We start from the raw sequence: 13,535 nt of genomic DNA on the forward strand, positions 1-13,535 counted from the left end.
CAAGCGGAGGACAAGGGAGTGTGCTTCAATCGTCTTTGGATCCCCAGGGCCGCTCCTTGTTTAAACGGAGAACACGGTGGGAAGGGAGAAGTTAGGAATTTCCTCAGATCCACAGTTACTTCTGCTTTTCCGGGTGGCTTTTTTTTTTTTTTTTTTTTTACGGGATCCAGTCGGTACGGAGGGAGGTGTTCCACCACCAGTGCCCCAGGGCAGCGCCAAGCCCTTCCCTGCTGACTCCCGACGCCACCTCGGTGACGGCGACTCCGTTTCCAGGGCAACGGGGCTGTGACGCGAACGCCTCCGAGCGCCCTTGGCCGCTAGGGACACCTGCGGCCCAAGAACGAAGTACGTTCGCGAGAAGAAAGTGGCTGTCAGCGCCGGTGGCTCCGCGCGACGTCCCTTGGCGGCCGCGCCCCCGCCCGCACTGCGGCTTCCGGGTCCCGGCGCCTTCCAAGTCCAAGGAAGACAGCTTCCTGCCCGAAGGCCCCCGGCTCCGGGGCTCGCCGGGGTCCTAGCGATGAGAAGGTGTCCGCGGCGGGCGCCTGACCTGGGTGGGGACCTGGGCAGGGGCTGCCGCCTCTTTCGGGAGTACGGCGGCGGCAGGCGCGCCGGGCAGACGCGGGAGGCTGGCCGGCGGGGTCTCGCGGGAGGGGAGCCTGGGCGGAGCGCGGGGCGGGGCGCGGCCCGGAGCCGGCCCGTCAGGCGCGGGGCGGACAGCACAGAGCGGAAGCGGGGGCGGAGCGGCCCGAGCCGGCAGTCCAGGAGCCGCGGCGGGTCAGCCCGCGGGGAGCAGCTGCCGGCCGCTGCAGCGCCGCGGTGGGGGCTCGGGCGCCGGCGACATGCCTCTGTTCGCCGCCAACCCCTTCGAGCAGGACGTGGGTGAGTGCGTGCCCGGCCTTGGGCTGCTGTTTGTTTCGCTGGAAAGTGGGCGGCGGCGGCTCGGAGACCTGGAAGCCCAGCCCAGAGGGAAGGGGAGGTGCCGCCGCCTTGGCGTCGGGGTTTTCCTGGGGGCGACCGGGGCTTGGGGAGCATCTCTTTGCCGGCGGTTGGCGACTCCGAAAGGGACTGGAGTAGGGAAGGGACTGGGTTTCACTGGAGACTAAATGACTAATTGCGGAGAGAAAGATTCGAACTTCCTGCTCCTTCCATCCCACCCCAGGTGGGGGGATGCAGGAGAGAAGGCTGTGTTGGGGCAGCCCCGAAACTAAAGACCGCGACTTACCCTCCTCGCCCCCCGTGGAATAGGGACAGCTTTGCTTCTGTATGCGTCCAAGGTCTGAGAATGCAGCTTCAGGGTTTATTTGCAATTGTGATGGTGCTAGAGAGGTGTTGTGTCCTAGAGTATGAAAAAGAAAACTCCAGAATCTCCAAACAGGCCAGAACAACGTATTTGTTGAGGTCGAGTCAGAGTTGGTCTAATGGCATTGGTCTTTCAGTAAATAGAGAATGAAAACAAAGATGGACACAATAGAAGAATTTACCTTGGACTTTGGAGTAACAGTAAAACCAGAAAACATTCTTTTGTAGCATTAGTTAACAGAACTCGGTAGATTTCAAGGACTTAGGCAGTAAAAAAAAATGGACGAAAATTGCCTGAGGCGCACACAATATTGGATATCTTAGCAACGAGCCACCTGTTTCATACTTAGAATTTCTTAATTATGATAATTGTACAAAGTGACCCATTTTGGTTATGTAATCTGCAAGCCATGTTCAAAAGAGTCAAATAATATGAACGTTAATATTTGTAAATATATATTTACTCTTAATTTTCAAATATGTGTTTCCGTTACTTTATTCAGCTTTTTGTCCTGGTGGATGAACACAAGCAACAGGCATAAGTCTAGGAAGCGTCATGCTGAGGCTCAGTCTCTGCTTTTGGAACACATTTCTTTCTGTGTTTTGGTGATACTACCTTTGTGAGACCTGTACTTTTTATTCTTCTTGAGAAGGCCTTTATTTTGTTCTAATGAAATGAAACACAAGAGACAAAATAGAGTAAGATAACTTATTTTAAAATCTAATAGCTAGCTGGGCGTGGTGGCGCACGCTTGTAATCCCAGCGCTTGGGAGGCTGAGACGGGAGGATTACACAGGTTCGAAGCCACCCTCGGCTACTTAGTGGGGCTCTCAGCAACTTAGACCCAGTTTCCAAATAAAGTATAAAAAAATAGGTCTGGGAGTATAGCCTGGAGGTAGAAAAGCCCCTGGGTTCCACCCTTAGTAACACACACACACACACACACACATTCTCTCTCTCTCTCTCTCTCTCTCTCTCTCTCTCTCTCTCTCTCTTTCTCTCTCTCTCTCTCTCTTTCTCTCTCTCTCTAATAACTAAATTCTTCTTTAAGAAAAATCTTTCCTGTAAGCCCATTGTTTTCTAATTGAAAACTTCTCGGCAGAAGTAGGTTGAGTTGCTCTGCCATTTTTACTTTTGTAAACCTTCCTCTCAGTGGCTCCTGAGGTCCCTGAATGGTTTTGCAGATCACCTTTTAGTACCATTGGAGTAAAGGAGACACTGATGATTGTCTCAGGTTTGAAGCCAGTCTCAGCTACTTGAGGCTCTCATCAACTTAGTGAGACCCTGTTTCTAGATAAAATATAAAATAAATCTGGGATGCCGGGTGTGGTGGTGCATGCTTGTAATCCCCGTGCTTGGAGACAGGAGGATCATGCAGGTTCAAAGCCGGCCTCACTGGCTTAAAAGACCCTGTTTCCAATTCAAAAAAATATATTAAAAAATATGTCTGGGATTGTATCCCAGAGGTAGAAGGGTTTTCCAGGAACCCCAGTACCACAAAAAAAAAAAAAAAAAAAAAAAAAAAAGGCCTGGGAATATAGCCTGGAGGTAGAAAGCCCCTGGTTTCTACCCCACTACCACAAAATAAATTAAATAAACAAATAAATAAAAATAGGGCTGGGAATATAATTCAGAGACAGAATCCTGTGGGTTCAATTTCCAATACCTCCTGCACACACACTCCGTGAAAGAGTGAGACCCACTTGTACCTATAGGCAAATGAATAAAATTAGAAAAAATGGAAAGAAATACCAAGGATTTCAAATGGCTTTATCCTTATGTCATTGAAACAAATTACTTATTGCATTTTTCACATCTTAAAGCTCCTTTGAGTTTTAGGTAACACAGAGTAAATCATTTTCTGACTTGAGATTTCTTTTCTTTTCCTTTTATTTTTTTGCAGTACTAGGGATGGAACCCAGGGACATTCTACCTCTGAGCTACACCCCCAGCCCTATTTTTTAGTCCTTCTTTTTCTTATTTTTGAAACAGGGTCTCACTGAGTTGTGAAGGGCCTAGCTAAGTAACTGAGGCTGTCGGCAAACCGAGATCTACCTGTCTCAGCCTCCCAAATGCTGGGATTACTAGTGTGTGCCACCATGCCGAGCTCAGGAATGTTTCTTTACAGTATCATTGTCTTCTTATTTTCCTTGATTCAGTCAGATTTTTATTACCTTTTTGGTCATATCTTTGTTCAGTTTTCACTCAGCAAACATGTATTGAATGACTACTGGGTGTCACATATTGTATTAGTTATGGAGCCACAAAAATGGATACATTGAGTTCTTGACCTCAAGGAACTCTCAATCTAATATAGGATCCATCCTTAAATAAATAATTGTAATATAACATCTTAAGTATAGTTTTCAGTAAACATAGGACTACATGAAATGCTTTGCACCCTCCCTCCTATTTATTTATTTATTTATTTATTTAGTTTTTGCAGGGGATGGAACCCAGGGGCATTCTACTTCCGAGCGACACCCCCAGCTCTTTTTTTTTTTTTTTTTTGGTCTTTATTTTGAAACAGGGTTTGAAGCCAGCCTCAGCTACTTAGCGAGGCCCTTTGCAACTCCTCTTTATTTAAAAGTTATTTTCCAGCTGGGCATTGCGGCGCATGCTTGTAATCCTAGCATTTGGGAGGTTGAGGCAGGAGGATCATAGTTTGTGGACAGCCTCAGCTACTTAGTGAGGCCCTCCGCAACTTATACCCTGTTTCAAAATAAAGAATAAAAAATGGGGCTGGGGATATAATTCTGCGGTAGAATGCCCCTGGGTTCAATCCCCAGTACTGAAACAAAAATGTTATTTTCCCTGAAGAAAAGATGAGCACCTTTAGGTAGCAGATTTCTTTACAAAACTCAATCCTGTCCTCCTCTTCCTCCTCCTCCTCCTCCCCCCTCCTTTATTGACAGTGTTTCTACCACTATGAAGTAATCCCCTCTTTACTATATTTATTTTATTATTTTTTTTTGTGGTACTGGGGAATGAACCCAGGGGTTTTACCTCTGATTTACACCCCCAGCCCTTTTTTATTTTTTGTTTTGAAACAGGGTCTCACTGGGTTGAGAGTCTTGCTTCATTGTTCTTCAGCCTGTGATCCTCCTGTGTCGACCTCCCAAGTGCTGGGATTATAGGTGTGCACACCATGCCAGTCTCCCTACTGTACTTATGATATGGACACCTAATAAAGGAGTTTCTAAGAAGAAAGAAACATGAGGGACTGGCTGAACATGCCTACCTACTCCAGAGGCCAAGGAGGGAGGATTTAGAATTTGAGCCCAGGGTGGACAACATAGCAAGGCCCATCACAAAAAACAAAACAATCAAACAATAAAAACACCCGAGAGCCACAGTAGGAAGACTTAGTGGTTAGTATTAAAAGAGACAATGTCATTTTTCTTATCACCTTTTTTTTTCAGTCTCACTGCATTGGTTCTAAGTCATGGCTTGTCTGCTTTTAACTCCAGTTCTTGTGTGCCTATCTTATTTTTCCTTACTCAAGCCAGGCAGTCTTTTTTTTTTTTTTTGCCAGTTTCTACCTCAGTGCTATTTACCATTCATTGCTAAATGTTTGCTCTTTTCAACAACTTTGGTATCTCTTTCCTTAAAGATATGTTTACTTATGTCCCACAAAGCTAAGTGCAAATTCTACTCTACAAAACTCAGAATTCTGAGACAGCTGCTTAAAATAGTCTTTTTTTTTTTTTTTTCCAGAACTGGGGATGGAACCCAGGGGCATTCCACCTCCGACCTACACCCCCATCCCATTTTTTTTTTTTTAAACAGGGTCTCACGAAGTTGTGGAGGGTTTCATAAGTTGCTGAGGCTGGCTGCAAACTTGTGATCCTCCTGTCTCAGCCTCCCAAGTACTGGGATTACAAGCATACGCCACCACGCCTGTCAAGTATAAACTTTCAAGTAGGCATCTTTACAAGTGAAGTTTAAATGTGTGTGTTGCTTTTGCTGTGTTAGAAGAACTTGACAGTGAGATAGTTCATAGTTTTCTGTCATACAATCTTTTTCTCCAATATAAATAAATTTTATAAGAAATTCCAATATAAAGATAGTGATAGCATTCCTATATTATAAACTTATTTTATACAGTCAAATTTTTAATTTTAACCACACTATGTTTAATGATTGACTTAGTCAATCATTAAACATAGTGTGGTTGTTATAATCTTTGTAAAAAATTACAATTAAATTTTTTGGTTGTGTATGAAAATGTTAATTCATTGTAACAGGCATTTTTTTCTGTACTTTATGAGTAGTACCAAAAATCCTATTACTTCCAGATAGTTACAAATTTTAACTAATGTATTTTGAGGATTTTTAAAACTATGTAATATGTTTTGTGTATATGCAGTACTGGGGTTTGAATCCAGGGGTGTTTTACTACTGAGTTCTGTTTTATTTCCCCAGCTCTATTTTATTTTGCAACATGATCTCACCAAGTTATTACATGCTGGCCTTGAACCTACAATCTTCCTGTCTCAGCCTCTCAAGGACTAGCATTACAGGTGCATCCACCTAAACTGTGTAATAACTTCAACATATAGCATAAGCTATAAAGTCCCATTACTACCAGCCAATTGTCAACTCCTAAAATTTTGACATCTTTTTTTTTTTAAGATGAGCTTATTCAAGATAGTTGAAATATTTTAGTATTTACCAGCTGATTTCATTTTTCCTCCCTTTCTCCAAATAGAAGTTCTGTTTTTAAATATTTATCACATGCATACTATAGAAATTATTTTTGGATGTTTTCAGATTTCATGAAAATAGTATCTTTTCATTCTGTAACTTTTTGTCATTTAGCTTTTTTTATTTACATCGATGTTTATAATTTTAGGTAATTAATTTTAATGGCTAAGCAATGTTCCGCTATATGAATATTCCACATATTGATGGGCATGAAGTTATTAACAATTTTTTGATATTACAGACAACACTGTATTGAAAGTTCTTGTTAGGTAAGTTTGCTCATGAGTGACAAATTCTCTAGGGGGATGTTTCTTGAAGGGCAATTTCTCAGTAGAAATGTGAGTAGTCAAAGTTAGAAAAAGATAGGGTAAAATTGCCCTTCCAAGTGTTTCTTTGAGGTTTCACTCCTACCAGCAGTGAAAGTGAAGTTTCTGTAGTCCTACATCTTAACTAATGCTCAGCTTTCTCAGAATTTTAAATTTATATCCATTTAAGGGATATGAAGTAATATGTTGCTTCATATCTCCTTGTTTACACTTCAACTTTATAGCTAGTGAAGTTGAGTATTTTTTCATATGTTTCTGGATCATTCTGTATTTTCTATAAATTGTTTGCACATTATTTTTGTTTACTATGATCTTAGATTACTTTTTCTTATATATTTTTAGAGTTCCTTATATTTTCTGCTAATCTTTTACTCATGATGTGAATTGCACATTTCTGTTATAGTTTGCACATTTCTATTATTGTTTGTTGCTTCCTTGTGTTTCTGATATCTTTTATTGTAAGATAAATGTGTTTAATTTAGTGATTTTTATCATTCTTCCTTGATTTTATTTTTCTTCTTTAAGAAAAAACCTTATCTACCCTAAGGTTATACAAGTCATGCCTTATTTTCTTCTGAAAGTTTTGTTGATTTCACATTTAGGATTTTAACCTACCAGGACTAATCTTTGTATGGGATCTAAGAACAAATTTAATTGGATAATTAGTTAACAATAGACAAAATCAATCATCTAGTCACCTCCTTTTGTTATTATTTCCCTAGTATTTATTCTTTTCCTATTATTTTACAACACTTTCTTCATGCAGTCTGTTTCCTTATATGAGCCCTATATCTGTGCTTTCTGTTTTCATTGTTCTATTCATCCCTACACCAATACCTGTTTCTAACATCAGTGGCATTTGTAGTTGGTGGTGTAAATCCCCCTCTCTTGGTTTTCTTTTTGATTGTCTCAGCTTTTTTGGCCTTTGTTCTTCTATAAGAATTTTATAATCAGTTGGTCAGAATCATAAGAGGGAGTTTCTTGTAAGCTCTTTTAGGATGGACAAAAGATATTATATTTTTATTTTTATATCAACTGATAATAGCAACAATTAAATATAAACATTTTAGCTGGGCATAGTGGCACATACCTGTAATCCCAGTACTTGGAAGATTGAGTCAGGAAGATTGCAGGGTTGAGGACAACTTTAGCAACTTAGTGAGATCCTGTTTCAAAATTAAAATAAAAAGGAATAGGGGTTTAGCTCAGAGGTACAGTCTTTCTGGGTTCAATCCCCAGTAGCAAAAGGAAATATACACTTTAATTCCTTGATAATAATATTTAATTCTAAGCTTATAATTTGCAAGTTAGGCAAGAGGGCAAATGGGTGTTTTTCTGCAAATAAACCTACAATGTAATACTATAGCTATATGGTTAGGGTGTCTACTCTTTTTTTTTTTTTGTGGTACTGGGGTTCCTGGAAACCCTTCTACCTCTGGGCTACACTCCCAGACCCATTTTTATACTTTTTTAAAATCTGGAAACAGGGTCTCTAAAGCCAGCGCGGCTGGCTTCCAACCTGCATGATCCTCTTGTCTCCGCCTCCCAAGCATGGGGATTACAAGCGTGTGTGCCACCACACCCGGCTTACTCTTTATTGTTTAAATAAAAGATAAAAGACTTCAGGTTTCTTTTTCTTTCTTTTCTTTTCTTTTTTTTTTTTAATTGTAGTACTGAAAATGGAACCCAGGGTCTTTTACCTTGCGCTATACCCTCAGGCATTTTTATATTTTTATTTGGAAACAGCGTCTCACTAAGTTGTTGAGGGCCTCACTAAGCTGTTGAGGCTGGCTCTGAACCTGTGATCTTTCTGTTTCAGCCTCAGGTTTCTTTTTAGTATTGAGTAGTTTTTGTTTGTAGATATATAGTATAAAATATCATACTGATTAATTAACAATTGGTACTTCTAGCCATTTATCACCCACATACAAAATAAACTTAAGAATGTATTGCTTTAATGTTCTACTAATTTTTCTTTCCTTGAGTGATTTCATGTGTGTGTGTTGGGGAGCTAATCCAAGTTCTCATGCATGCTAGCCAAGCACTCTGCTATCGCTGTATTACAGCTCCAGAGTTCTCCTTTGTTGCTTTCTGTGCTCAAATTTGACCTTTTTTGGCTTGATTTTTTACATTTTTATGTTTTACTTTTTCTTAAAGATATGGAGTCTGTTTCCCGACTGGCCTCAGACTCCTGGGTTCTAACCACTGGCCTGGCCTAGCTTGATTTTTCACTGTAAGTTATAAAATTTTAAAGCATTTTTGCTTATACTCTTTTATCCATTTCAGAATACCAGCCAGGCAGTAACATTTGACAAACCCCCTGCTGAGGAGAATGTTGTTTTTAGAAACCTGAGATACTTTGTATTGCCCAAATATTTTTTTCCCTTAGTTTTTCTTTTTGAGGACTGAGATTCACATCTTCTTGGTATAATAAATATACCCATATTAATGTCCAAATTTAGAAATATATTAAAAATATATACATACTAGAGAGAAAGTCCTAGGAAAAATACACCCAGGAAGGTAGAATGGTAGGTATTTCCATGCTTTAAAATTATATGCAGATTTTAAAATGTGTACATATTACTCTTTTAAATAAAATATAATTTTAAAAATATATTTTTATTGGTACTTTGTTGCAGGACAAACCCCTTTCTCCCTTTAACACCCTGTGAAGTACTTGTTGAGCTATCACTGTTCATTTCAAGGAGCCCTTTATTTACCTGCAGTTAAGGTATATTCTGTGAAGTAGTTCTAATTCTTATTGACTTAATGCAAACTCAGAAGCTATCTTTAATAGTTTATCGCGTCCCTAAGGCTCCGTCCTGCAGAGCCCCAGGAAAGAAGACACAAACGCCGAGTATGCTGATGATGCTTCCTCTTTAATGCTCTCTCTCAATAATAATAATGCTGCTGCTGCCAATGCGCACAGCAGGCAAATATATATCAGTCTCATAACCCCTCCCTCATCACTCCACCAACCCCAAGCTTCCCACAGCTAGGGCATGCGCATTTCTAACCCTCTCATAGGCGGGCTGGTGGTAGCACGAGGCGCTGCGTCACTGATCATCCGTAGGGCGCCTGATAGGGCTCACTGCGCAGGCTCAGGGCACTGCCAGCCTCGTGAGCCTTGTGACTTGGCTGCAAGCCTAGGCACCATCTTGAGTCCACGCTGGCAACAAGCCTGGGTGCCATCTCGGTCCAGCCGAGTGGGCCCCGACATCTCCCCCTTTTTGTTTTATTAAAATAAGGCTCGGGATCGTGCTTGTCTTAGGATGTCGACCCTCAAGGATCATTCTTACCCGTCTTTGGGAGAACAATAGCATGATTGTTTCCCTGTCTTAGGTTGATATGATCCCGGGGACGATCTTACCCGTCTTTGACTACCGATCCAGCATATTGAGCCAAACCTGAGGAGATGAGCCAACATCAAGGCTGCCATAGCTTGCGCCAATATGCGCTGTTGTTGCAATGTGCGTTGTCGAGTTCACCTGATATATCCAACCAGGAAACAGCATGCTACCACCAGCAAGAATGCCCAGAATGCCATGCCACCCCAATCTTTTAAGAAACCCAATGTTCCATGTATCAAGTCCATCCATTGTTGTACTGTGGCGACTTCTACGCGGGTAGAATTAATTGCAATGATAGATGCTCGAAGCTCAATCATGGCGTGTTCAAATTCACGGCTCCAAGTTCCTAGAAGCATCTTGCTTAATTGACGAGACAAATTGCCTGCATGGGAGAAATTTTGATACTGCACATACGTTATACATAATCCAGATAATTTATGAATACATGGTACCATGGCCATTTGCCCCAGAATGTCAACCTGTTCTTGTAACAGGTCTACTCTTTGATTTACCATTAATATGCCAGCTTTAAGTTGCCCATTTATTTGAGCTTGCTGAGCCATGGCAGTAGCCACATGTGAGGATAGAGCATTCATAGTGGCTGCAGTATTTATAGATGTTGCCAAAGCGGCAGCAGCTGTAACTGCCGCGGCCACAGAGGCCACAATTACAGCAATAAGAGCAGAAATTCCAAAGTCTCTCTTTTCTCGTTTCAGCAAAACTGGAAGGGAATTTACATTCACTTGTATTGGCCAAGGAACTGCTATAGGCAGTCGCATTACTACTGCCCAAGGGTGCATAGAAGCATTCCAGCAGAAAGTTAGAAAACAGGTATCAATAAAACAACCTAGACTATCATTAACCAAAGAACTATTAGAAACAAGCCAAAAAAATGGAGTAGTTACACAAACAGGAGTGGGCCCAAACGGGAATCGTGGTCCCATTGAACAATTTACCTTGACGCTATCCTCAAAAGTATCGGAAAAATTCTGAGAATAGCTGCAATTTTTTACAGTTCCCCTGAAATCATAGAAAAATGGTGGCAATGGTGGACACAGGTAAAGGAAGAGGGAAAGCAGAAATAATTCCCCAAAGATCTTTTTCACCCATTCCAATGTGAAGCATTACCAACAGAGTTAGCAATATCCATTTGTTGCTTGGCATCTTCCATTGGCTCCTGTACATGGTGCACCAATCTTTCAGGAACCCAAATCGGCGAGTCTTTGTCCTGTGGGAAAACACACACCGACCCTCGACCCCACGTTAGCACTGGATCCGGACCATTCCATGCTCCTGTAAGAATATCTTTCCACATTGCTTGCCCTGAATAGTGCTCATGAGGCCTGTAATGTCTTTCCGCTGCCGTTCGTCCATTGGCATCCAACGTTAAAAAATTTAGAATAAATAATATAAGATTTAGTTTATCTTTTGGTGTGGTCCATTGAGCCCCTATTCCCCCTTTTTGTTTTATTAAAGCAGACTTAATAGTGGCATGGGCTCGTTCTACTATGCCTTGGCCCTGTGGATTATATGGTAATCCATGATTTAAGTGTATAGCCATTTGGGCACAAAAATGAGAAAATCTCTGAGAAACATAAGCAGGTCCATTATCAGTTTTAATTTGGTGAGGGATGCCCCAGGCAGCAAAAGCCTGCAAACAATGGGAAATTACATGTTGGGCCTTTTCTCCAGTATGAGCAGAGGCAAAGATGACTCTGGAACATGTATCCACGGAAACATGTACATATTTAAGAGAGCCAAATTCAAGAACATGCGTGACATCCATTTGCCATAGGTGAAGAGGTCGCAGACCTCGAGGATTTACTCCTGTAGTAGGCTGTGGCAATAATGTCAAACAATATTTGCATTGCAATACAATGCATTGAGCTTGTTCTTTAGTGATTTTAAATTTTAGTCTCAGCGTTTGGGAATTTACATGAAATTTATTGTGAAATTCTTGAGCCTGTAACACTTTGTCCTCATTTGAAAAAATAAGTACAGTTCGAGTATGAAAATCTGCAATAGCATTGCCTTCAGCAAGCGGTCCAGGAAGTCCTGCATGAGCTCGTATGTGGGTTGCATAGAAGGAACATTTTCGGTTCCAAATATATTGTTGTAACTTAGCCAATAATAAAAGAATAGTAGATTGTCCCTTAATATGTCCTACACATTCAAGGCTATTAAGTGCCTGTACTACATATAAGCTATCTGAAATTAAATTGAATGGAGTGGAATCATAGAGCATAAATACTTGAATCACTGTCAAAATCTCTAATGCCTGTGCTGATGAATGGGGAAAAAGAAAAGTTTGTGGATCTGAGCCTTCTTTGAATATCACTCCCATACCTCTTTTGGATCCATCTGTAAAAATATTTGGTGCTCCAGCAATCGGTGCAGATCGAGTGATTTTAGGAAAAATAATAGGATGAGTCAAAATAAACCTGAGCCATGGATGTTGTGGATAATGATTATCGAATTGTCCTGTGGCTATTACATGGACAATAGCCCAGTGAGAATTGGTGGCAGCTAGAGTGGCAAGCTGTTCTTTAGTATATGGAGTGATGATAAGATCAGGCTGCATCCCAAATGCAGTCAGAGTTGCCTTTAGTGCCTTAATAATTATTTGTGCAACACAGGCTGGATACCATGGCAATACTTTTTTGGGAGAATGAGGGAGGTGTACCCACATTATGGGACCCTCTTGCCACAACACTCCAGTGGGTGTGAGATCTGTGGTAAGAATACATAAGAGCAGTTTTTTCTGATAATCTATACGATCCACTTGTGCTTCAGATAATCTTTCCTCTACAAGTTGAATACATGTTCGCGCCTCAGGTGTTAAAGATCACGAAGAAAGTAAATCTGAATCCCCTTTTAGCAAATCAAAGGTTTTAGGTCAGCATTACTAAGTCTGCAATATGGTCGAATCCAATTTATATCCCCTAAAAGTTTTTTATTTATTTTATTTATTTTTATTTATTTTTTATTTTTTTGGTGGTACTGGGGTTCCTGGAAGCCCTTCTACCTCCGGGCTACACTCCCAGACCTATTTTTTACATTTTTATTTGGAAACAGGGTCTCCTAAGCCAGCGCGCGCGGCTGGCTTTGAACCTGCGCGATCCTCCTGTCTCTGCCTCCCAAGCGCGGGGATTACAAGCGTGCGCCACCACGCCCGGCCCCCTAAAAGTTTTTGAGAATCATTTAAAGTTTGTAAATTGTCCACCCTCAAGCTAACCTTAAGAGGACGAATAATAGTATCTTCTAATTTGGTGCCAAGGTATTGTTTAACATTTCCCTGTTGTATTTTTTCTGGAGCTATAATTAAGTTCCATTGTTTAAGACATAGTATAGTTTTTATAAGCATTTCGTCCAAAATTTCTGGGGTTTCAGCACATAATAAAATATCATCCATATAATGACAAATTATGGAAGAGGCAAATTCTCTCCTAATAGATTGTAGGGCTTTATCTACATATATTTGGCACAACGTGGGACTATTAGCCATACCCTGTGGTAGCACTGTCCATTCATATCTTTGATCCACCTGCTGATGGTTAATGGACGGTATTGTAAAAGCAAATCGAGGGGTATCTGCAGGATGCAGTGGGATAGAGAAGAAACAGTCTTTGATGTCCAACACAACAGTGGGCCAATTGGCAGGGAGGGCTGATATGACTGGTAGCCCCAATTGCACTGGTCCCATGATCTCCATACTATTATTTACTGCTCGGAGATCATGTAACAATCTCCATTTACCTGATTTCTTTTTGATAACAAAAGTAGGGGTATTTCATAGAGATGTGGAGGACTGTAAATGTCCTGCCGATAACTGCTCCTGTACCAGCTCGT

The 13,535-nt window shown here is 41.2% G+C and overlaps 1 protein-coding gene across 3 annotated transcripts in view; it reads left to right on the forward strand.

The window, feature by feature from the left end:
- Positions 1-839: 839 nt before the first annotated feature.
- STAM2 (signal transducing adaptor molecule 2) overlaps positions 840-13,535 on the forward strand; it is a gene marked incomplete at both ends in the record, with an annotated part of 61,858 nt that continues 49,162 nt past the window's right edge. For all 3 annotated transcript variants that reach the window (XM_080689793.1, XM_080689794.1, XM_080689795.1), the window contains one exon: positions 840-879. In XM_080689793.1, the coding sequence (XP_080545919.1) occupies positions 840-879 (40 nt within the window). The remainder of the gene's footprint in view (positions 880-13,535) is intronic.

Source organism: Muscardinus avellanarius (genome assembly GCF_963383645.1).
Source record: "Muscardinus avellanarius genome assembly, chromosome: 2".
Classification (NCBI taxonomy): Eukaryota; Metazoa; Chordata; class Mammalia; order Rodentia; family Gliridae; genus Muscardinus; species Muscardinus avellanarius.